General features: G+C 40.8%; 1 protein-coding gene across 1 annotated transcript in view; it reads left to right on the plus strand.

Moving 5' to 3' along the window:
• The window catches only part of aplp1 (amyloid beta (A4) precursor-like protein 1), a 193,602-nt gene that overhangs the window by 139,795 nt on the left and 27,620 nt on the right, over positions 1-26,187 (plus strand). Inside the window, 14 exon segments of the mRNA XM_034173674.1 lie at positions 742-854; positions 3,025-3,212; positions 6,628-6,956; positions 9,031-9,158; positions 9,805-9,879; positions 10,034-10,192; positions 14,926-15,054; positions 17,657-17,756; positions 17,876-17,935; positions 17,938-18,042; positions 18,163-18,183; positions 19,075-19,142; positions 19,257-19,322; positions 23,133-23,276. Coding sequence (XP_034029565.1) covers positions 742-854; positions 3,025-3,212; positions 6,628-6,956; positions 9,031-9,158; positions 9,805-9,879; positions 10,034-10,192; positions 14,926-15,054; positions 17,657-17,756; positions 17,876-17,935; positions 17,938-18,042; positions 18,163-18,183; positions 19,075-19,142; positions 19,257-19,322; positions 23,133-23,276 — 1,685 coding nt within the window.

Below are 26,187 nucleotides of genomic sequence, written 5' to 3' on the forward strand. Positions count from 1 at the left end.
CTCCTTTTCCCTGAGGACACATCATTGCATTTTCTTTTTCTTTATTAAGAAAAAAGCTCTGCTTAGTTTATGTACTTTAATTGTGATCTGTGTTTCATCAGCACACACCGACATTTGCAAACTATTCTCTCCAACCACATCTATAGTTCACCGTCAGTCTTTTATTTTCCCATGCATTCTCTATATCCTGCAGCTCTTTCTTCTACACTTTCAATAGTGTTTCAAGGGGTTAGTGTGTATAACTTAAACAAGAGCCTTCTCAGTATGAATTAAATTAATGGTAAGTTTTTCTACTTGTACACATTTTAGTGAGTTCTGGATTTAAAAATACAGGAGTACATATGTTAGCAACGGTTTTAAAATAAACTGTTTGATCAAAAAAGTAGAATTGCTACATGTAATTCAGTCTAATACAAGTGAAATAAGTTCGTACTCCTCAAGTTTAAAAAAAAGTAACAATTTGCATGGACATTTCTGAGTAGAATCCAAGTAAAATAAATAATTTTGCATCAAATTCTTAATTACATTGGTTCAACTTCACCTTGTAGAAGACACAGCCAATCAAGTACTTAACAAAATGCTTCACTGAACTTGGTTTGTCTTGCCATGAAATAAACGTTGGAATTAAGAGATCCATGGAAATTGTTCCCTTTTTAATTGAGCCACTGTAGTCAACTCAAAGTGGACTCTGGTGAAATTAATTTTTTAAATTCTTGTACTGTTTGCTGATTGTTTGTGCAGAGGGTGAGAATATGCGTGAAGCCCTGTTGGTTCCAGACCGATGCCGTTTCCTTCGTCAGGAGAACATGGATACCTGCAAGAGTCACGTGTACTGGCACAACATTGCTAAAGAGGTGCAATGAAATGATATGTCAACAGTGCCCAATTTTGTAGTTGAAGAAATCAGGCCAGCAGATAGGGAAGAGAGATTTTTTAACTCTGTAGCACATTTTGTACAACCCCAGTTCCAGTGAAGTTGGGACGTTGTGTAAAAATGTAAATAAAAACAGAATACAATTATTTGCAAATCCTCTTTAACCTATATTCAATTGAATACACCACAAAGATATTTAATGTTCAAACTGATAAACTTTATTGTTACATCATCTTTCCTTCTAACGACACTCAATAAGTGTTTGGGAACTGAGGACACTAATTGTTGAAGCTTTGTAGGTGGAATTCTTTCCCATTCTTGCTTGATGTACGACTTCAGTTGTTCCAACAGTCCAGAGCCTCTGTTGTCGTATTTTGTGCGTTATAATACACCACACATTTTCAATGGGAAACAGGTCTGGACTGCAGTCAGGCCAGTCTAGTACCTGCACTCTTTTACTATAAAGCCATGCTATTGTAACACGTGCAGAACGTGGCTTGACATTGTCTTGCTGAAATAAGCAGGGACGTCCCTGAAAAAGACGTTACTTGGATGGCAGCATGTGTTGCTCCAAAACCTGGATGTACCATTCAGCATTGATGGTGCCATCACAGATGTGTAAGTTGCCCATGCCATGGGCACTAACACACCCCCATACCATCACAGATGCTGGCTTTTGAACTTTGCGCTGGTAACAATCTGGATGGTCTTTTTCCTCTTTTGTCCAGAGGACATGATGTCCATGATTTCCAAAAACAATTTGAAATGTGGCCTCATCAGACCACAGCACACTTTTCCACTTTGCGTCTGTCCATTTTAAATAAGCTCGGGCCTAGAGAAGGCGGCGCCGTTTCTGGATGTTGTTGATGTATGGCTTTCACTTTGCATGGTAGAATTTTAACTTGGACTTGTAGATGTAGCGACGAACTGCATTAACGGACAATGGTTTTCTGAAGTGTTCCTGAGCCCACGCGGTAAGATCCTTTACACAATGATGTTGGTTTTTAATGCAGTGCCGCCTGTGCGATCGAAGGTCATGGGCATTCAGTGTTGGTTTTTGGCCTTGCCACTTACGTGTAGAAAGTTCTCCAGATTCTCTGAATCTTCTGATTGTATTATGGACTGTAGATGATGGAATCCCTAAATTCCTTGCAATTGAACATTGAGAAATATTGTTATTAAATTGTTGGACTATTTTTTCACGCAGTTGTTCACAAAGTGGTGATCCTCGCTCCATCTTTACGAATGGCTGAGACCTTTGGGGATGCTCCTTTTATACACAATTATGACACTCACAATTAGTGTCCTCAGTTCCCAATCAATTATTGAGTGTTGTTAGAAGTGAAGGTGATGTAACACAGTGGTAAACATACCACTGTCCCAGCTTTTTTGAAACGTGTTGCAGGCATCCATTTCAAAATGAGCAAATATTTGCAAAAAACAATAAAGTTTATTAGTTTGAACATTAAATATCTTGTCTTTGTGGTGTATTCAATTGAATATAGGTTGAAGAGGATTTGCAAATCATTATATTCTGTTTTTAATTTACATTTTACCCAATGTCCCAACTTCAATGGAATTGGGGTTGTAACAATATCTCGATTTATACACACAGCTCAGTGCATGTTTAAATCGGTATCACATCACAGCGCATCAGTAATCCTACATAATTCATAATTTTGGCTTTGTATACAAGTTACATCATGCAGATTTAGATAGGAAAATATTCCATTCAGATTTAAAAGAAATGACTTCTGCTGTTTGAGGGATCGACTCTGTCAGTTCTGCCAAGTGAGCTAAAGGTGAACAGTGCATGCTGCAAACAGCCATACTGAAACTCAGATTGGTGAAAGGAGGCGTTTAGGGGACGTGCAGGTAGTTTCCACAGCTGCAGCACTTGAACCTGGTACTGAATATAAACAGACATTAAAGAGACCACTTTGAACTTGAATATTACGAGTTGCTGCTCTGAGTTAACAAATTTTGCAGCTGTAAATATATGTAAATTTGATCATTTTTGATATTTTCCCTGTGACTTCAGCCTGATTAAATACACCAAAATATTATCTTAATTGTTTTTTTGTTTGTTTGTTTGTTTTTTGCCTTAACTATTATTTTGAAATGACTTGATGTTCTGATATCTGCCTCAGTCGTGCACTGTCGACAACCTGGAGCTCCACAGCTATGGGATGCTGTTGCCATGTGGAGATAATTTCCGGGGAGTGGAATACGTTTGCTGCCCGGGCAGAGGGAGCTCTGGCAGCAAGGTCGACACAGAGGGAGACGATGTCCCCGCTGCTCCACAGACGCCCCTGACCAGCAGCAAACTGAATTCTATGTAAGACACCATCATGTTTAACTCAAGTGCACAGAGATTCACCACAGACTAAAACAGTTAAATGTGGTCTATTAAACATTAGGTCTCTCTCTTCTAAGTCCCTGTTGGTAAATGATATAATAATTGATCAACGTATTGATTTATTCTGCCTAACAGAAACCTGGTTACAGCAGGATGAATATGTTAGTTTAAATGAGTCAACACCCCCGAGTCAAACTAACTGTCAGAATGCTCGTAGCACAGGCCGTGGCGGAGCATTAGCAGCAATCTTCCATTCCAGCTTATTAATTAATCAAAAACCTAGACAGAGCTTTAATTCATTTGAAAGCTTGACTCTTAGTCTTGTCCATCCAAATTGGAAGTCCCAAAAAACAGTTTTATTTGTTATTATCTATCGTCCACCTGGTCGTTACTGTGAGTTTCTCTGTGAATTTTCAGACCTTTTGTCTGACTTAGTGCTTAGCTCAGATAAGATAATTATAGTGGGCGATTTTAATATCCACACAGATGCTGAGAATGACAGCCTCAACACTGCATTTAATCTATTATTAGACTCTATCGGCTTTGCTCAAAAAGTAAATGAGTCCACCCACCACTTTAATCATATCTTAGATCTTGTTCTGACTTATGGTATGGAAATAGAAGACTTAACAGTATTCCCTGAAAACTCCCTTCTGTCTGATCATTTTTTAATAACATTTACATTTACTCTGATGGACTACCCTGCAGTGGGGAATAAGTTTCATTACACTAGAAGTCTTTCAGAAAGCGCTGTAACTAGGTTTAAGGATATGATTCCTTCGTTATGTTCTCTAATGTCATATACCAACACAGAGCAGAGTAGCTACCTAAACTCTGTAAGGGAGTTAGAGTATCTCGTCAATAGTTTTACATCCTCTTTGAAGACAACTTTGGATGCTGTAGCTCCTCTGAAAAAGAGAGCTTTAAATCAGAAGTGTCTGACTCCGTGGTATAACTCACAAACTCGTAGCTTAAAGCAGATAACCCGTAAGTTGGAGAGGAAATGGCGTCTCACTAATTTAGAAGATCTTCACTTAGCCTGGAAAAAGAGTTTGTTGCTCTATAAAAAAGCCCTCTGTAAAGCTAGGACATCTTTCTACTCATCACTAATTGAAGAAAATAAGAATAACCTCAGGTTTCTTTTCAGCACTGTAGCTAGGCTGACAAAGAGTCAGAGCTCTATTGAGCTGAGTATTCCATTAACTTTAACTAGTAATGACTTCATGACTTTCTTTGCTAACAAAATTTTGACTATTAGAGAAAAAATTACTCATAACCATCCCAAAGATGTATCGTTATCTTTGGCTGCTTTCAGTGATGCCGGTATTTGGTTAGACTCTTTCTCTCTGGTTGTTCTGTCTGAGTTATTTTCATTGGTTGCTTCGTCCAAACCATCGGCATGTTTATTGGACCCCATTCCTGCCAGGCTGCTCAAGGAAGTCCTACCATTATTTAATGCTTCAATCTTAAATATGATCAATCTATCTTTGTTAGTTGGTTATGTACCACAGGCCTTTAAGGTGGCAGTAATTAAACCATTACTTAAAAAGCCATCACTTGACCCAGCTATCTTAGCTAATTATAGGCCAATTTCCAACCTTCCTTTTCTCTCAAAGATTTTTGAGAGGGTAGTTGTAAAACAGCTAACTGATCACCTGCAGAGGAATGGTCTATTTGAAGAGTTTCAGTCAGGTTTTAGAATTCATCATAGTACAGAAACAGCATTAGTGAAGGTTACAAATGATCTTCTTATGGCTTCGGACAGTGGACTTATCTCTGTGCTTGTTCTGTTGGACCTCAGTGCTGCTTTTGATACTGTTGACCATAAAATTTTATTACAGAGATTAGAGCATGTCATAGGTATTAAAGGCACTGCGCTGCGGTGGTTTGAATCATATTTGTCTAATAGATTACAGTTTGTTCATGTAAATGGGGAATCTTCTTCACAGACTAAAGTTAATTATGGAGTTCCACAAGGTTCTGTGCTAGGACCAATTTTATTCACTTTATACATGCTTCCCTTAGGCAGTATTATTAGACGGTATTGCTTAAATTTTCATTGTTACGCAGATGATACCCAGCTTTATCTATCCATGAAGCCAGAGGATACACACCAATTAGCTAAACTGCAGGATTGTCTTACAGACATAAAGACATGGATGACCTCTAATTTCCTGCTTTTAAACTCAGATAAAACTGAAGTTATTGTACTTGGCCCCACAAATCTTAGAAGCATGGTGTCTAACCAGATCGTTACTCTGGATGGCATTTCCCTGATCTCTAGTAATACTGTGAGAAATCTTGGAGTCATTTTTGATCAGGATATGTCATTCAAAGCGCATATTAAACAAATATGTAGGACTGCCTTTTTGCATTTACGCAATATCTCTAAAATCAGAAAGGTCTTGTCTCAGAGTGATGCTGAAAAACTAATTCATGCATTTATTTCCTCTAGGCTGGACTATTGTAATTCATTATTATCAGGTTGTCCTAAAAGTTCCCTAAAAAGCCTTCAGTTGGTTCAGAATGCTGCAGCTAGAGTACTGACGGGGACTAGCAGGAGAGAGCATATCTCACCCGTGTTGGCCTCTCTTCATTGGCTTCCTGTTAATTCTAGAATAGAATTTAAAATTCTTCTTCTTACTTATAAGGTTTTGAATAATCAGGTCCCATCTTATCTTAGGGACCTCGTAGTACCATATTACCCCATTAGAGCGCTTCGTTCTCAGACTGCGGGCTTACTTGTAGTTCCTAGGGTTTGTAAGAGTAGAATGGGAGGCAGAGCCTTCAGCTTTCAGGCTCCTCTCCTGTGGAACCAGCTCCCAATTCAGATCAGGGAGACAGATACCCTCTCTACTTTTAAGATTAGGCTTAAAACTTTCCTTTTCGCTAAGGCTTATAGTTAGGGCTGGATCGGGTGACCCTGGACCATCCCTTGGTTATGCTGCTTTAGACGTAGATTGTGGGGGGTTCCCATGATGCACTGTTTCTTTCTCTTTTTGCTCCGTATGCATCACTCTGCATTTAATCATTAGTGATCGATCTCTGCCCCCCTTCACGGCATGTCTTTTTCCTGGTTTTTTCCCTCAGCCCCAACCAGTCTCAGCAGAAGACTGCCCCTCCCTGAGCCTGGTTCTGCTGGAGGTTTCTTCCTGTTAAAAGGGAGTTTTTCCTTCCCACTGTTGCCAAGTGCTTGCTCATAGTTGGTCGTTTTGACCGTTGGGGTTTTTCATAATTATTGTATGGCCTTGCCTTGCAATATGGAGCGCCTTGGGGCAACTGTTTGTTGTGATTTGGCGCTATATAAGAAAAAAGTTGATTGATTGATTGATTACCAACAGTGAGACATTTGTTAATTATGCGTGATCAGTATGACGGGCTTCCTTTTAAACAGCGCCAAAGTGACTGCACCCACTCCCAGCCCATCCCCTGATCCAGACTTGGATGAGGCGGACATGGAAGAAGAAGATGACGAAGTGGTGGAGGAAGAGGAAGAAGAGGAGGAGCAGGAAGAAGAAATCAATGATGAAGAGGAGGCAGAAGAAGAAGATGAGGAGGAGGAGGAAGAGGAGGAAGTTGGAGCTGTGAAAGAACCAGAGGAGTATGAATACCCCACTTACTCAGTGGGGAATTCATACCAGCCGTCTGACTTTTTGGACTCATTCTACTATGAAAAAAGCCACAAACCCACAACGTCACCTCCCTTAACGAAGGGAGACAACCGTGAGTGTCCCTCTTTCTTTTTAATAATCCTTTCATCTGTCTCTACATGTAGCTGTTTTGGCCTCTTTTTTTTTTTGCATAATACAACCTTTTAAGGCTGTTATAAAAATGTACTTATTTGTAATTCCTAAATGTGATTGTAATTCTGAAATGAACCCTGAGGCCCCGTGTCCATATATTGTTTTGTTTTGTTTTGTTTTCTGGCAGACACATGCTGACAGGGTGCTGAGAAAACATATACTGTACACTCAAAAAACTGATGTATTGGATGAAGTCAATTCTATTATGGGCAGGATTTCCATCTAATAAATATATGTAGTCCCTTAATGTGCATGAATGTGCTTTATTTTAGTTCGGGCTATATATATATATATATATATATATATAGATATATATATAGATATATATATAGATATATATATATATACTTATTAAATGGAAATCCTGCACTTAATTAAATTGAGTTCATCCAATGAACCATTGTTTGAGTGTATATGCCCCTCGGCGTACCCAGGGCATTCCGCACAAAATTCTACATGAAGTGGGTGGGTGTGCCGATGCACGAACACAGTTAATATTCCGTTTGTTGGAACACCCATTTCAATAAACCAAACATTTATTAAAATAACAACAAATGGCTCACCTGTTTGTATCTGTTTTTTTGTCTTGTACAAGTCCTTATCTCATTCATTACATGTGTTCCTTGTCAGCTGACGTCAGCTGTCTGGTGAGTCCATCGGAAAGTTGCGTACATGTTCAAAACTTTGAGTGGACATCAGACAGAGAACTTTCCCATTGGTTGTACTTGTTCGTAGCTTGCCAGTAGACACCCAGTCGCTAAGCTGCTTTCTCACGTCAGCAGCAGAAAAACCATCACAGCAGAATTCCGTCTTAACCTTCACAAAACAAGGCATTGCCCCAGAAGAGCACATTTCAACATAACCTTCAGTCCCACTACCAGCGCATACTGATGACATCGTCACTGATAAGATGAGAAAAACATCGTGAAAACTCATTATTTTTTTCCTTTTCATGATGTGTTGGGGTCATGAAATAATTTAATTTAGGGTGGGCGTTAACCAACTTTCTTCAGCAAAGGGGTGGGCTGATGCTTGGCCCTGGGCACTTGACACACGAATTCGGTATATATATTAGCAGAGGTGACCAGCTTCCCCCAGATGAAGAATAATTAAGACAGTAATTAAGTAAGTGAGCATTAAATATTTCACGGGCTAATTTTGCAGTATCTCAGGATAAACCAAGTTTTTAGCGAGCCAATTTAGGCTATAAATAAACTGCAACAGTCAGAGAGTATGAAGGGAGGTCCGGTGTCACAGACCGAATGATCCCCCTAAAAATCGGTCCCCCCGATGACACAGTTCACGGATTAACACCTCATTTCTATTTCAAACTGCACTCCAGTCATCATCTATCTCAGCAACAGATATCTGAAGCTTTTGTACAACAATCATTTCCACATAAATTCAGCATTATTTCATCATAAAAGGTGACGGAAGCGATCAGAGCGACGCTGCTAAACAAGCTGCTAGCTGATGCGTTCACTGTGCATCGGACATTTCAAAGCGTCAGGGAATTCAAAGCGTCATTCTGCTCAAAACTGACTTTAGAATGATTTAAGAGGTTTTACCTTTATCATCTGATGGTTAATAATCCCATTAATCCATTTGATTGCTTTGGGTGAAGAGACTCCGTTTCAGACGTGCTGCTGTGGTCTGCATGCGCAGATGCAAAAGGCGGACCAATTTTAGGGGCAGACCGTTTGGTCTGCTACACCGGCTCTGTTGTTGGGGCACTCAGGCTGAAAATATCCGATTTATGGGAAATCTCAACTTTATGCTGGGGCTATAGTGGGATGACTGTAATCCGGGGGGTGGGGTTTGAGCGCTGTTAATGCCCACATAGAACCGCCTGTGAATGAATGTATTTTCAGTCAAACACCTCATGCCACTTTTCAGTGCACAGTGTTACATTTGGGACAGGACTATTCCGTCAGTAACAGGATAATTAGTATCTGTCTCTTGCAGCTGACATGACAATCCCGTTTCCTTTCCAGTGATTACACCGCGGCCCACAGATGGAGTCGATGTTTACTTTGAAATGCCAGGTGATGACAGTGAGCATGCCAACTTCCTGCGTGCCAAAACAGACCTGGAGGAGCGGAGAATGAAGCGAATCAATGAGGTAAATTTCACAGGGCTAAGAGCAGGCTAATAGTTTGTTGGGCGGCACATACGGTGCTTGACAGTTGATTTATTAATCTGGGATGAAACTTGCTGTTGCATTCTAACCCAGTTCTGAGAATGACAGGATCAGTGGCCTGTAAAAGGTCAAATGTGTATTCAGGTTTGCAGGGAAAAAAATCTAAACAGTGACACTATTAATAATAATTATCCCTAATAAAGTGTGATTGAATGTTCCTGTAATATTTCAGCTATTGAATATTTTTGAATGCAGCAGGTTATTAATGAATTATTAATATAACTTAGAGTAAAAGTGGCAGAGTTTAGTACACACTGAAGCAGGATAAATATGTGTGTAATGTCATTTGTGCCTTTACAATATTTGTTTTCTTTATTGATTCACATTGCGCATTACTTTGATATATTTAATACCGCAATAATATAACTTAAATAAATTCACTTTTTGCCAGAAAATTCAAATTTCTTCCAAGCAAAATAGTTATCAGTTTTTTGGGGGGGGTTTTTTTTGGGGGGGGGGGCGGGGGGTTATGATTTAGTTGTAATTATGAGTCTACTTGCTCCTGTGTCAGAGTGGGATTGTTTATGTGATACTTTTCCACTGATAAACTGATCTTTCTGTCTTCTAGATCATGAAGGAATGGGCAGAGGCTGACAACCACTCAAACAATTTGCCAAAATCTGAACGACAGGCTTTGAATGAGGCAAGCTTAGATGTGATGACCTGAATTGTAGACTTATTCTATTGTTAAACGGCTCCTGTGCAAACGTAACAAAATACGCCATATAATTAGGCACGCCTAACTTTACTATCCATTTCACTCACTTTGGCGCTGTGGCCTTTGTCTCACCCACCAGCACTTCCAGACTGTGCTGCAGACGCTGGAGGAGCAGGTGGCTGGAGAGAGGCAGAGGCTGGTGGAGACTCATTTAGCCAGAGTGGAGGCCACGCTTAACAACAACCGCCGCCTGGCCCTGGAGAGTTACCTGACCGCTGTCCAGACTGAACCTCCACAGGTGAGGACATTCAACTCAACTCAACTTCATTTAAGCAGCACTTTCGAACAGCAAAAACTGAAACAAAGTGCTGTACATAAAGGTCATAAAAACAACAAAACAACCCAACAACAATAAAAACAGCAATAAACAAGCAAAAACAACTAAAACAGAGCAAAGTCTCATAGTGTTAAAAGCCAATGAATAAAAGTGTGTTTTAAAATCGGTTTTAAAAACAGACAGTAAAGTGGCCTGTCTAATGTGCAAAGGTAAACCATCCCAAATTTTTGCAGCTGCAACAGAAAATGCTGTATCCTCTCTGAGCGTTCGCTTAGACCTCGGTACCTCAAGGAGCAGATGATCAGCTGACCAGAGGCACCGTGCAGGGGCGTAGAGGTGAAGTAGCTCAGAGGGGTAGGGCAGGGCGAGGCCATTGAAATATTTAAAAACAAATAAAAGAATCTTAAAATGAACTCTAAAATGCACAGGCAGCCAGTGGAGGGAGGTCAGGACAGGTGTAATGTGCACCCTCTTTCGTACTCCAGTTAGGAGACGAGCGGCATTGTTCTGAACTAAGTGAAGACATGCAAGGGAGGACTGGCTAACTCCAAGATAAAGTACATTACCGTAATCCAGCCGAGAAGTAATGAAGGCATGGATTACTGTTTCTAAGTGCTGATGTGCAAGGAAAGGCTTCGCCTTAGCAAGCTACCTAAGGTGAAAGAAACTAGACCTAACTACTGCACTAATTTGGCGATCCAATTTAAAATCGCTGTCCATCTTAAAACCCAAATTAGTAACAGTACTCTTTGGATAAGCTGCCAATGGACCCAAATCAATAGGGAAGGGTACACAGGAGCCACTTCAATCAATCAATCAATCAATTTTTTTATATAGCGCCAAATCACAACAAACAGTTGCCCCAAGGCGCTTTATATTGTAAGGCAAGGCCATACAATAATTATGTAAAACCCCAACGGTCAAAACGACCCCCTGTGAGCAAGCACTTGGCTACAGTGGGAAGGAAAAACTCCCTTTTAACAGGAAGAAACCTCCAGCAGAACCAGGCTCAGGGAGGGGCAGTCTTCTGCTGGGACTGGTTGGGGCTGAGGGAGAGAACCAAGAAAAAGACATGCTGTGGAGGGGAGCAGAGATCGATCACTAATGATTAAATGCAGAGTGGTGCATACAGAGCAAAAAGAGAAAGAAACAGTGCATCATGGGAACCCCCCAGCAGTCTACGTCTATAGCAGCATAACTAAGGGATGGTCCAGCCCTAACTATAAGCTTTAGCAAAAAGGAAAGTTTTAAGCCTAATCTTAAAAGTAGAGAGGGTGTCTGTCTCCCTGATCTGAATTGGGAGCTGGTTCCACAGGAGAGGAGCCTGAAAGCTGAAGGCTCTGCCTCCCATTCTACTCTTACAAACCCTAGGAACTACAAGTAAGCCTGCAGTCTGAGAGCGAAGCGCTCTATTGGGGTGATATGGTACTACGAGGTCCCTAAGATAAGATGGGACCTGATTATTCAAAACCTTATAAGTAAGAAGAAGAATTTTAAATTCTATTCTAGAATTAACAGGAAGCCAATGAAGAGAGGCCAATATGGATGAGATATGCTCTCTCCTTCTAGTCCCCGTCAGTACTCTAGCTGCAGCATTTTGAATTAACTGAAGGCTTTTTAGGGAACTTTTAGGACAACCTGATAATAATGAATTACAATAGTCCAGCCTAGAGGAAATAAATGCATGAATTAGTTTTTCAGCATCACTCTGAGACAAGACCTTTCTGATTTTAGAGATATTGCGTAAATGCAAAAAAGCAGTCCTACATATTTGTTTAATATGCGCTTTGAATGACATATCCTGATCAAAAGTGACTCCAAGATTTCTCACAGTATTACTAGAGGTCAGGGTAATGCCATCCAGAGTAAGGATCTGGTTAGACACCATGTTTCTAAGATTTGTGGGGCCAAGTACAATAACTTCAGTTTTATCTGAGTTTAAAAGCAGGAAATTAGAGGTCATCCATGTCTTTATGTCTGTAAGACAATCCTGCAGTTTAGCTAATTGGTGTGTGTCCTCTGGCTTCATGGATAGATAAAGCTGGGTATCATCTGCGTAACAATGAAAATTTAAGCAATACCGTCTAATAATACTGCCTAAGGGAAGCATGTATAAAGTAAATAAAATTGGTCCTAGCACAGAACCTTGTGGAACTCCATAATTAACTTTAGTCTGTGAAGAAGATTCCCCATTTACATGAACAAATTGTAATCTATTAGACAAATATGATTCAAACCACCGCAGCGCAGTGCCTTTAATACCTATGGCATGCTCTAATCTCTGTAATAAAATTTTATGGTCAACAGTATCAAAAGCAGCACTGAGGTCTAACAGAACAAGCACAGAGATGAGTCCACTGTCCGAGGCCATAAGAAGATCATTTGTAACCTTCACTAATGCTGTTTCTGTACTATGATGAATTCTAAAACCTGACTGAAACTCTTCAAATAGACCATTCCTCTGCAGATGATCAGTTAGCTGTTTTACAACTACCCTTTCAAGAATTTTTGAGAGAAAAGGAAGGTTGGAGATTGGCCTATAATTAGCTAAGATAGCTGGGTCAAGTGATGGCTTTTTAAGTAATGGTTTAATTACTGCCACCTTAAAAGCCTGTGGTACATAGCCAACTAACAAAGATAGATTGATCATATTTAAGATCGAAGCATTAAATAATGGTAGGGCTTCCTTGAGCAGCCTGGTAGGAATGGGGTCTAATAAACATGTTGATGGTTTGGATGAAGTAACTAATGAGAATAACTCAGACAGAACAATCGGAGAGAAAGAGTCTAACCAAATACCGGCATCACTGAAAGCAGCCAAAGATAACGATACGTCTTTGGAATGGTTATGAGTAATTTTTTCTCTAATAGTTAAAATTTTGTTAGCAAAGAAAGTCATGAAGTCATTACTAGTTAAAGTTAATGGAATACTCAGCTCAATAGAGCTCTGACTCTTTGTCAGCCTGGCTACAGTGCTGAAAAGAAACCTGGGGTTGTTCTTATTTTCTTCAATTAGTGATGAGTAGAAAGATGTCCTAGCTTTACGGAGGTCTTTTTTATAGAGCAACAGACTCTTTTTCCAGGCTAAGTGAAGATCTTCTAAATTAGTGAGACGCCATTTCCTCTCCAACTTACGGGTTATCTGCTTTAAGCTACGAGTTTGTGAGTTATACCACGGAGTCAGACACTTCTGATTTAAAGCTCTCTTTTTCAGAGGAGCTACAGCATCCAAAGTTGTCTTCAATGAGGATGTAAAACTATTGACGAGATACTTGGGCCAAACACAATCACCTCTGTTTTCTTATCATTAAAATTTTGGAAATATAGGGCCATCCAGCCCCTAAATTTCACAGTGAATGACAAAATGAAGTGCAGAGATTGCCAAAAAATCCAGCAGAAATGAAATGCTAAACCTGACAACAATCAGAAGGCTTATTACTCTACAATCAGCAGTTTGGTGCTTTAAAGAGTTTTTTATTGGGGTTAAACACAATAAAAAATAAACTTCCCAAAAAAAGCATTTTAAAAGGGATTCGTATGAATCCCTTTTAAAATGCTTTTGCTGCAGGAGCTGCGTCTGGATGACGGCTGCTTTCAGTGGTACTTCAACCTCTCCAGGACCCAGTTGGAGGACCTCCTGTCCCGTTTGCGCGCGCACATGTGAACAATAAAAAAAAAAACTGGCTGCTGCTGCAGTTCCTCGCTCTCCTCTCCAACTCTATCATAATTGCGTTACAAACCGGTCACCATTGGTTTTATTATACATCTGTGTAGTTAATAAATAAAATAATCTTCACGGACAATTCATTCGGCACGCACGTGAAAAAAAAAACTGGCTGTCGCTGCTGCGGTCCTGCTCACAGGCTGCCTGCCAGAGACAGGACATGTCCACATCAAGTATAAACTCCAGACATCTCCACGTCACTAAATATCCAGTCCCTGATTGGTCATCGTGACGTGACAAGACGTAAAAGTTCAGATTTTTCAACTTGGGTAGGAGGGCAACGTGACACAATATCGCGCCATAAATGCGCCAATTGCTCAAAATAGCTTCATTCACGTCCATCGCGTCATGTGGCTTGAACGTTTGTGGCGCCACAACGCGTCCCTCCATAGGGATTACATGGCAACCTGTTGCCACCGTCGCTCGCATCGCGTGCGGTGTGAACGTGGCATTATTCTTCAAAAAATTGACAAAATTTATTTTGTGTTGAAATGTAGTTTTTTTAAAGTACCTTTTTCCTGTGGTACATCACAAAATTACAGCTAATTTTGTTTGTGTATGAATATTGTTTTTGGGGCGATTCCACAAAAACAATATAGTGAGTTTAGGCCTTAAGGTTTTGCGGAACACATTGAAGAAGCACATGTGCAAAACTTCACATTCTTGCTGCACTTGGTGAAAAATGGGAATTTCTGATCCACAACTCAGAAAAATACATCTGAAATGTTCATCTGCCCACTAACTCATTTTGGCAAAGTAAAAATGTGACTGTAACTGATGTTAATAAAGACAATTGACACATTAGACCTGTGCATTTGCTGGATGTCCTGTCCTCTGTAGGGCATTTTTCAGGTAGTACAGACTTATGACATATGACATATGAGCCATAACAGCTTGTAGAAAAGGTGTCTTAAGTGTGACCATTTTCACCTCAATGTCTGGCATTTTTGTCTCTGTTTTTTCCTTGCAGCCCGAGCGCGTGCTGCAGGCCCTGAAGCGCTATATGGCTGCCGAGCAGAAGGATCGCAGACACACACTCAGACACTATCAGCACATTGAGGCTGTCGACCCCCAGAAGGCTGAGCAGATGAAATTCCAGGTGTGTGTCTGTGAATGTGTGCAGTATTGTTCACTTTTGTGTTTGAGCTGTGACACATATCTGCTGATCTTTAAGCATACGGCCCATAGACTGCTGATGTGTTTGGGCAGAAGTGTACTTTTAACCACACACTCGCACAGACAACCAGTTGGTTTGTGAATGTGATTGTGCGCATATTTCTCTATGTGCACTACATTAGTTACTTACTTTCCACCAGAGGATACACCAGGATAATTAGACCGTATAGGACTTCTGTTTCCACATTGAGTTCTCAACTTTTATGGATCTCTTTAGCCAGCTGGTTTGACAAGCATATTTGCTGCTGTGCAACGGCAATGACACGTCATATAAATACGGGTAATTGGTTACACATCTTGTCTTCAAACCTCCCATTTTCTGTTGCTGCGGATCATATCGATACTGCCCGTACTGTTCATATGTATATTGAGGACACTTTGACTTAATGTCTGAGGGCGTCCACAACCAATGCACCAAATAAATGGTAAATGGACTGCATTCATATAGCGCTTTTCCATCTGCATCAGACACTCAAAGCGCTTTACAATAATGCCTCACATTCACCCCGATGTCAGGCTGTTGCCAAGCAAGGTGCTCACTACACACCGGGAGCAGCTAAGGGATTAAGGACCTTGCCCAAGGGCCCTTCATGATTTTCTAGTCAGGCAGGGATTTGAATCGAGGATTATCTGGTCTCAAGCCCAAATAGACACAGAATACACTTGACAGGAATCATGTGTACATGAATGATGAATGCGTAGTTACTTTAAAATCAAATATATTTCCGACGTCAACCTGTGCTCCAGAAACATTAATAAACTGGCAAAATTCTTCCTTCTTATCCAATCAGAATATGTGCATACATAAGACCCCACGTTATGGACCAGTCATACGCCACTTAACGAAGGGCAATGAAGCCCTAACAAAACAAGAAATCTGGACTTTCATTGACTTTCGTTGGCATCGTTTAACCTTCGCGCAGGTTTGTTCCTGTAGCTGGCAGCTGTCGCTTCGTCAAGATTTTTAAACTGTTGAAAAATTTGAACGAATGCCACCAAAAGCCTCAATTCGTCCATATTTTGTTTTGCTGTCATTCTTGACGGTTTGCTTAGTTTTTTTAACATTTGCGTTTAGTTTGACTTCGTTCAACCAGCTGAATGTTTTCACACAGTATGGAAGCAGTTTCAGAGCGCTGCTGCTGCTGCTGCTGCTACTGCTGCTGCTGCTGCTGCTGCTGCTGCTGCTGCATTCAATTTTTTTTTTTTTTAGCATTTTATTTATTTATTAATAAATAAAAAAATATTTATTTATTTATTACATCTACAATGGGTAAGGTCAATGTAGATGATGACAGGGCAGGACTATGTGATTACTGATGATTTGTTTGACCTTTCAGTTGCGTTTCAGCTCCAACAACCATCCAAAACAGACCTGCTGCCTATTTGTTGTGTAACGGTACATACAGCTGCAACCGAAACATACTGCTGCTGAACTAGTGGACGTGGAGGCACTGACTTTAATGATGTCTATGTCAGGATTGTGGATTTATCATGTGTTTGTGGGATCTTGGCTGTCACTTTTTGCTTGGGATTTGTCTGTTTTCTCTTGTCTGTCACTTGGGTGCTTGGTAGTGGGCGGTTCCCTCTCTGTTTTCCACACCCTGTTCTGGTTCTTTCCTGCACACCTGTTCCCTATCACCTGCTCATCACACCTGGTATTCCATATTTTTTTCCCTCTGCTTGGTCTAAAAAAGTAACCGTTACTGACTGCCACAATCTTTTTTTCTTGATTTCTTATAGTGTTTCTTAAAGCCAGAAAGTTGCCATTTGAAATGACTTTAGTTTTGTGTCATGTCTGTGATCTGCTTTTTTTCTACAAAATTAAACAACTGAATGAACATCCTCCGAGGCCGGTGATTCCATAATTATTGCCAGGGGTTGTAAGTACATACTAATGACATTTGATCACATCTATTTTAGGTTATGAAAAGCCACTTCGAACAGGATTTTGACCTTGAAAAATTTTTCCAAAGTAAAATGTTGTGGAATTGGAAACTAGTGTTGCCGGAGGTTTGCGTTCGACAGTGCTATAGTTATTAATATGTTAAATCCAGCAAATCTCTTTGTTGTTATTCTCTTTGTTGAAAGTACCTTATTTTATTATTGTCATTATTATTTTTATTTATTTGATTAATAGGCAGCACAGTGACATAGTGGTTAGCACTGATGCCTCACAGCAAGAAGGTCATGGGTTCAGTTCCCCTCTGTGGCCTTTCTCTGTGGAGTCTGCATGTTCTCCCCGTGTTTGCGTGGGTTCCTTCCAGGTGCTGCGGCTTCCTCCCACATCCAAAGACATGCAGTTTAGGTGGACTGGAAATTTTAAATTGTCATAGGTGTACATGCAGGTATGAATGTGTTTGTTTGTCTGTGTGTGACCCTGCGACAGACTGGCGTCCTGTCCAGGGTGTATCCTGTGTCATGCCCTATGACTGCTGGGATCGGCTCCAGCCCCCCGTGACCCTTAATTGGAGTAAGCGGTTGAAGATGAGTGAATGAGAGAGTATTTGATATGATTTTTTTTGCAGGTCTACACCCACCTCCATGTGATTGAGGAGAGGATGAACCAGAGTCTGGCATTGCTGTACAAGGTTCCTGTTTTAGCTGAGGAGCTGCACAATGACATCCGTATGCCAAACTGTTCCCACTCATTTACACATTTGCAATCTCCTGTGTGGCAATTTATTTCTATCAATCTTTGTGTGTGTGCGTGTGACTGCTGTGCTTTTTCGGTGTACCATGTGCAGAGGAACTGGTGAAGGCAGAGCGAGGAGACATCAGTGAACTTATGACCACCTCCTTCACTGAAACCGCACAACAGAGGAGCTCCTGCCGGCTGAGAGTGAGGAAGAAAAGGATGATGAAGAGGAAGAGAACCACACTTTTCAGAATAGGCCTTACCCTCTCCGTATTGGTACACAACTGCATACTTTCTCACACATGCACCCACAAATCAATATGTCCTTAACTAGTAAAAATAGTTTGCAAAATAAATTTGATTAATGGCTACTTTTCTCTTCTCTTAAATCTAAAGAACCACAGCCTAATAAAAAGGGTGAGTAAGTGTTGACTCATCATGAGTGGGGTGTCACTTGTCACTTGGGGTGTCAACTGTGGGACATTTTTTTCCGGACTGTATGTCACACCAGAGTATTTGTCCCATCTGTCCAAAAATGTGTTACATAGAAAAATCATGTTGCACTGGTCAACAAGTCATATTTGTTTTCGAAATGTGTTGCTACTGCATCATACAACAAGCAGCAAAATTAAATTAATCAGCGCATTATTTATTCAGAACACAAACACCACATTAGCAAGCAGAAGTTAATCGGCTGGTTAATTATGAGAAAGAACTACTTGTCACTACTGAATAGACAAAAACATCAAAGCAGAGCTAAACATGTGCTTGTTTGCCTCTGCAAAAATATTAAATGATTATACAGTTTTAAAACATAGTTATTCTTACCTTAGCCTGTCTGTCCTCCTCATTGTGGATCTGGCTTTCCTGCAAAGTGCGAACAAGTTGAGTGCTGAGTAATATGAAGCGCATATTCCTTCATTTAAGAGTGCGGTATTTCAGTTTGAAATCATGGTCTATTCAGTTTACTTGTCACCTAAGACCCAGCACCTCTTTCTCATACACATCTTTTTCTTCTTCTTGTTTTGTGGCATTTGACATCGAGCTTTGTGGTGCTTTATCAGCACCTTCTGCTCTGGAGTGTGGATCAGACCAGATCACTTTAAAGAGCAGCTTTCACTTGCCGCATGTGTAGACTGTGCCATCTTGTGGTCACAAATGATAGTGCAATATATTTTTGACATAAAAGTAGCTTTGAAATATAAGTCGCATGACCAGCCAAACAAGTAAAAAAGCATGACTTATAGTCCGGAAAGTATAGTAATATGCATGTAGCTAAATTTGACCCTCATCTCTCTTCATCCACAGCATCAGCAGCAGATGAATATGATTATACCACATCCGAAAGAGGCCCGACTTATGAATATGAGGAAAAAGTAAGTTCAGAATTATCCATTTTTACAACACAGCCATCATATTTTGAAGTATGTTTCAATGTGCTTTATGTGCACTGTGTGATTTTGTTTATATTCATCTTTAATTTGTGTTAGATCAACACCTCTGTGGAGCTCAAACAGCTTGTCTACAAATCCCCAGAGATTCAGAGAGATGAACTGGTAATCAATCAATCAATCAATCAATTTTTTTTTATATAGCGCCAAATCACAACAAACAGTTGCCCCAAGGCGCCTTATACTGCAAGGCAAGGCCATACAATAATTATGTAAAACCCCAATGGTCAAAACGACCCCCTGTGAGCAAGCACTTGGCTACAGTGGGAAGGAAAAACTCCCTTTTAACAGGAAGAAACCTCCAGCAGAACCAGGCTCAGGGAGGGGCAGTCTTCTGCTGGGACTGGTTGGGGGTGAGGGAGAGAACCAGGAAAAAGACATGCTGTGAAGGGGAGCAGAGATCGATCACTAATGATTAAATGCAGAGTGGTGCATACAGAGCAAAAGAGAAAGAAACAGTGCATCGTGGGAACCCCCCAGCAGTCTACGTCTATAGCAGCATAACTAAGGGATGGTTCAGGGTCACCTGATCCAGCCCTAACTATAAGCTTTAGCAAAAAGGAAAGTTTTAAGCCTAATCTTAAAAGTAGAGAGGGTGTCTGTCTCCCTGATCTGAATTGGGAGCTGGTTCCACAGGAGAGGAGCCTGAAAGCTGAAGGCTCTGCCTCCCATTCTACTCTTACAAACCCTAGGAACTACAAGTAAGCCTGCAGTCTGAGAGCGAAACGCTCTATTGGGGTGATATGGTACTACGAGGTCCCTAAGATAAGATGGGACCTGATTATTCAAAACCTTATAAGTAAGAAGAAGAATTTTAAATTCTATTCTAGAGTTAACAGGAAGCCAATGAAGAGAGGCCAATATGGGTGAGATATGCTCTCTCCTTCTAGTCCCCGTTAGTACTCTAGCTGCAGCATTTTGAATTAACTGAAGGCTTTTTAGGGAACTTTTAGGACAACCTGATAATAATGAATTACAATAGTCCAGCCTAGAGGAAATAAATGCATGAATTAGTTTTTCAGCATCACTCTGAGACAAGACCTTTCTATTTTAGAGATATTACGTAAATGCAAAAAAGCAGTCCTACATATTTGTTTAATATGCGCTTTGAATGACATATCCTGATCAAAAATGACTCCAAGATTTCTCACAGTATTACTAGAGGTCAGGGTAATGCCATCCAGAGTAAGGATCTGATTAGACACCATGTTTCTAAGATTTGTGGGGCCAAGTACAATAACTTCAGTTTTATCTGAGTTTAAAAGCAGGAAGTTAGAGGTCATCCATGTCTTTATGTCTGTAAGACAATCCTGCAGTTTAGCTAATTGGTGTGTGTCCTCTGGCTTCATGGATAGATAAAGCTGGGTATCATCTGCGTAACAATGAAAATTTAAACAATACCGTCTAATAATACTGCCTAAGGGAAGCATGTATAAAGTGAATAAAATTGGTCCTAGCACAGAACCTTGTGGAACTCCATAATTAACTTTAGTCTGTGAAGAAGATTCCCCATTTACATGAACAAATTGTAATCTATTAAACAAATATGATTCAAACCACCGCAGCGCAGTGCCTTTAATACCTATGGCATGCTCTAATCTCTGTAATAAAATTTTATGGTCAACAGTATCAAAAGCAGCACTGAGGTCTAACAGAACAAGCACAGAGATGAGTCCACTGTCCGAGGCCATAAGAAGATCATTTGTAACCTTCACTAATGCTGTTTCTGTACTATGATGAATTCTAAAACCTGACTGAAACTCTTCAAATAAACCATTCCTCTGCAGATGATCAGTTAGCTGTTTTACAACTACCCTTTCAAGAATTTTTGAGAGAAAAGGAAGGTTGGAGATTGGCCTATAATTAGCTAAGATAGCTGGGTCAAGTGATGGCTTTTTAAGTAATGGTTTAATTACTGCCACCTTAAAAGCCTGTGGTACATAGCCAACTAACAAAGATAGATTGATCATATTTAAGATCGAAGCATTAAATAATGGTAGGGCTTCCTTGAGCAGCCTGGTAGGAATGGGGTCTAATAACATGTTGATGGTTTGGATGAAGTAACTAATGAAAATAACTCAGACAGAACAATCGGAGAGAAAGAGTCTAACCAAATACCGGCATCACTGAAAGCAGCCAAAGATAACGATACATCTTTGGGATGGTTATGAGTAATTTTTTCTCTAATAGTTAAAATTTTGTTAGCAAAGAAAGTCATGAAGTCATTACTAGTTAAGTTAATGGAATACTCAGCTCAATAGAGCTCTGACTCTTTGTCAGCCTGGCTACAGTGCTGAAAAGAAACCTGGGGTTGTTCTTATTTTCTTCAATTAGTGATGAGTAGAAAGATGTCCTAGCTTTACGGAGGGCTTTTTTATAGAGCAACAGACTCTTTTTCCAGGCTAAGTGAAGATCTTCTAAATTAGTGAGACGCCATTTCCTCTCCAACTTACGGGTTATCTGCTTTAAGCTACAAGTTTGTGAGTTATACCACGGAGTCAGGCACTTCTGATTTAAAGCTCTCTTTTTCAGAGGAGCTACAGCATCCAAAGTTGTCTTCAATGAGGATGTAAAACTATTGACGAGATACTCTATCTCACTTACAGAGTTTAGGTAGCTACTCTGCACTGTGTTGTTATATGGCATTAGAGAACATAAAGAAGGAATCATATCCTTAAACCTAGTTACAGCGCTTTCTGAAAGACTTCTAGTGTAATGAAACTTATTCCCCACTGCTGGGTAGTCCATCAGAGTAAATGTAAATGTTATTAAGAAATGATCAGACAGAAGGGAGTTTTCAGGGAATACTGTTAAGTCTTCTATTTCCATACCATAAGTCAGAACAAGATCTAAGATATGATTAAAGTGGTGGGTGGACTCATTTACTTTTTGAGCAAAGCCAGTAGAGTCTAATAATAGATTAAATGCAGTGTTGAGGCTGTCATTCTCAGTATCTGTGTGGATGTTAAAATTGCCCACTATAATTATCTTATCTGAGCTAAGCACTAAGTCAGACAAAAGGTCTGAAAATTCACAGAGAAACTCACAGTAACGACCAGGTGGACGATAGATAATAACAAATAAAACTGTTTTTGGGACTTCCAATTTGGATGGACAAGACTAAGAGTCAAGCTTTCAAATGAATTAAAGCTCTGTCTGGGTTTTTGATTAATTAATAAGCTGGAATGGAAGATTGCTGCTAATCCTCCGCCCCGGCCCGTGCTACGAGCATTCTGACAGTTAGTGTGACTCGGGGGTGTTAACTCATTTAAACTAACATATTCATCCTGCTGTAACCAGGTTTCTGTAAGGCAGAATAAATCAATATGTGATCAATTATTATATCATTTACCAACAGGGACTTAGAAGAGAGAGACCTAATGTTTAATAGACCACATTTAACTGTTTTAGTCTGTGGTGCAGTTGAAGGTGCTATATTATTTTTTCTTTTTGAATTTTTATGCTTAAATAGATTTTTGCTGGTTATTGGTAGTCTGGGAGCAGGCACCGTCTCTACAGGGATGGGGTAATGAGGGGATGGCAGGGGGAGAGAAGCTGCAGAGAGGTGTGTAAGACTACAACTCTGCTTCCTGGTCCCAACCCTGGATAGTCACGGTTTGGAGGATTTAAGAAAATTGGCCAGATTTCTAGAAATGAGAGCTGCTCCATCCAAAGTGGGATGGATGCCATCTCTCATAACAAGACCAGGTTTTCCCCAGAAGCTTTGCCAATTATCTATGAAGCCCACCTCATTTTTTGGACACCACTCAGACAGCCAGCAATTCAAGGAGAACATGCGGCTAAACATGTCACTCCCGGTCCGATTGGGGTTGGGTTGGTAAGGATAGCGTATAGCAATATGAATGTTACGAGTAAGCTGTAAGTCTCACAGCTCTTTGATTTCTCTCTTCACAGCAGCCCGATGCCTTGGAGACTTTTAATCGCGGCGCCATGGTGGGATTGCTGGTGGTGGCTGTGGCAATCGCCATGGTGATGGTAATCAGCCTGCTGCTGGTGCGCAGAAAGCCATACGGCACCATCAGCCACGGCATCGTGGAGGTGCGACCTCAAGCTGGCCTTTAATTTAACCCAGATGCAGTCTTTCAGGAACATCTTGCATGGTCTTGCATGTCAAAAGCATATATTTAACATTATTGATTAACTGTTTTCCAGTACAGTAAAAGGTTTTTTTTTTAAGTTTTTTTCTTTGCTATATAAAAATCACTTTGCAGAAATTTGACATTTGCTTGTTTTAGCTGTTCAGCATGTTGATTTCTTTTTTATTATTTAAAGTTCACAATTTTTTTATTTGTTTTTCATAGGAGCAAAGCAGAAAGTGGTTTTATAATATCCAGGGGTGTGCAATGAAAATGGTGAAATCTGTGGAAAATTTGCACGGAGCATGGGGAGCGTAGCCCCCAATGAGCCAGGGTCTAGGGCCCACATGGACCAATAAAACAAATCAATTTTGTATATAATGATACATTTTTAGCATCTCCTGGGCCTGTCACAGTGGCGTATTCGTAGAGCTGCTCATTGCAGCGTGTTTTCTTTTAAATATGCCCGAAATACGCGCGTAATCAGCCTTTAACAGTGTTCGTTCATACTTGCAGCTGCGTGTGTTTGTGTTTTAATGTGTGCACACAGTCGCAGTGTGCCATGCTGCACTCCAGTTTCAATGCTATTTTCTGCCTCTGTGGAAGTGCGCTCTGTTCTCTACTGCATGGTGTAGTGCGGCTCAAAAACAGTAATTTAACATTATTATTATTATTTACTTTATTTATTTTTTTAATGCAGCGAGTGCGAGTTTATTTTAGAGTCACAGCTCTTTTCAGCTTTGATCAGACTGATCGATCAGGGCGTTTGATGATCGCACCAACATGCAGCGGAGTGCGCGTTTATTTTAAAGAGTCACAGCTCTGATTAGACACACAGAGAGAGAGAGAGAGTGAGGGAGGGAGAGTGCGCACACGAGAGAGCGCTTTTATTTTATTTATTTTAAGGAGTCTGATAGAGGAAAGAGAGCAGTTTTATTTTAAGGAGACTCAGACTCCTCAAAATAAAACCGCTCTGTCCTCAATCTCATCTCTCACCAGACGCCTCTCTGTGACAGAGAGAGAGAGGAGAGAGAGAGCGCTTTTATGAAACGATGCAACACAGTGAACAGTCCTCATATCATGAGTCCAGTATGATAAAGTGAAGCAACGATCTTGCAGTATTTATAGCTCCAGGAGAACAACAGGGAGATGTGAAGTGGCGCACAGTACCGTGTTGAAGCATGGGCGGGTTCACAATAGCGGACAGTAGCACGGCGCTGCTTGTACTCGCGTGAAGGCTCCATGCTGTGGTGTACGCTGAAGAAAATTAAAACAGGTTTAATTTCTTCCATCCTACGCACATAGCCCTCAACATACTGCTAGTGTATTGAGAAAAAACTCCTTGTGAAGTGGGCGAAGAGCTGCTCATTACAGCGTAGACGATACGCTGTAATGAGCAGCTCTACGAATACGCCACTGTGAAAGCTCCTTTAAAGCCCCTTTCACACCGGGCTTGCATACAGTTGCATTGTGATGTGTATGCTGGAAATTGCACAGATTTGCGTAGTCCCTGTGTAGGCTGTGGTATCATGGCGTATGGGTGCATTCCTAATCTTGCTTACAGTTGCATATGGTTGCTTACAGCCATGTATGTAGCCCTCACCACTATTTTCTGCCTGTCCATGCCTGCCTACTTTTTTTTGGGGGGGGGGCGGCATGCCATATGTACAGCGGGACACAAACTGCTGCCTCGTCGCAGCTGCGTACTTGCACGCAGAGAGAGCGAGAGAGAGAGAGAGAGAGAGAGACCTTGATACACTGGAAATCCAAATATATTGTTTCCAGGAGTTAATGGACTTTATTAATGTGCCACAATCGTGAGAGAACTTAAGAAGGTGAAAGCATGGCGGAGCGGCAGCCGGCAATTGTGTGCGCGTTCCGTCCATGAGGAGTGAAAGGTGGACATGTCCTCTTGCTGGCAATTGGTCCGTGAGCAGTAGTTAATGGACTTTATTTAACTTGCCACAATGTTGAGAGAACTTGGAGGTAAAGAAGCTGCAGTGGTAATAGCGTGCGTAATCCGCCATGAGGAGTGAATGGTGGATGTGTACATGTCCTCTCGCTGGCAATCTGTCCATGAGGAGTGGACATGTACAGTTAGGAAATAAGTATTTGAACACCCTGCGATTTTGCAAGTTCTCCCACTTAGAAATCATGGAGGGGTCTGAAACTTTCATCTTAGGTGCATGTCCACTGTGAGAGACATAATCTAAAAAAAAAAAAAAAATCCGGAAATCACAATGTATGATTTTTTTTAACAATTTATTTGTATGTTACTGCTGCAAATAAGTATTTCAACACCTGTGAAAATCAGTGTTAATATTTGGTACCGTAGCCTTTGTTGCAGTTACAGAGGTCAAACGTTTCCTGTAGTTTTCACCAGGTTTTCACACACTGCAGCAGGGATTTTGGCCCACTCCTCCATACAGATCTTCTCAAAATCTTCCAGGTTTGGAGTTTCAGCTCCCTGCAAAGATTTTCTATTGAGTTCAGGTCTGGAGACTGGCCAGGCCACTCCAGGACCTTGAAATGCTTCTTACGGAGCCCCTCCTTAGTTGCCCTGGCTGTGTGTTTGGGGTCATTGTCATGTTGGAAGACCCAGCCATGACCCATCTTCAATGCTCTTACTGAGGGAAGGAGGTTGTTTGCCAGAATCTCACAATACATGACCCCATCCATCCTCCCTTCAATACGGTGCAGTCGTCCTGTCCCTTTTGCAGAAGAGCACCCCCAGAGTATGATGTTTCCACCCCATGCTTCACGGTTGGGATGGTTTTCTTGGGGTTGTTCTCATCCTCTAAACATGGTAAGTGGAGTTGATTCCAAAAAGCTCTATTCTGGTCTCATCTGACCACATGACCTTCTCCCATGCC

This window comes from Thalassophryne amazonica, chromosome 7, assembly GCF_902500255.1.
Source record: "Thalassophryne amazonica chromosome 7, fThaAma1.1, whole genome shotgun sequence".
NCBI classification, from domain to species: Eukaryota; Metazoa; Chordata; class Actinopteri; order Batrachoidiformes; family Batrachoididae; genus Thalassophryne; species Thalassophryne amazonica.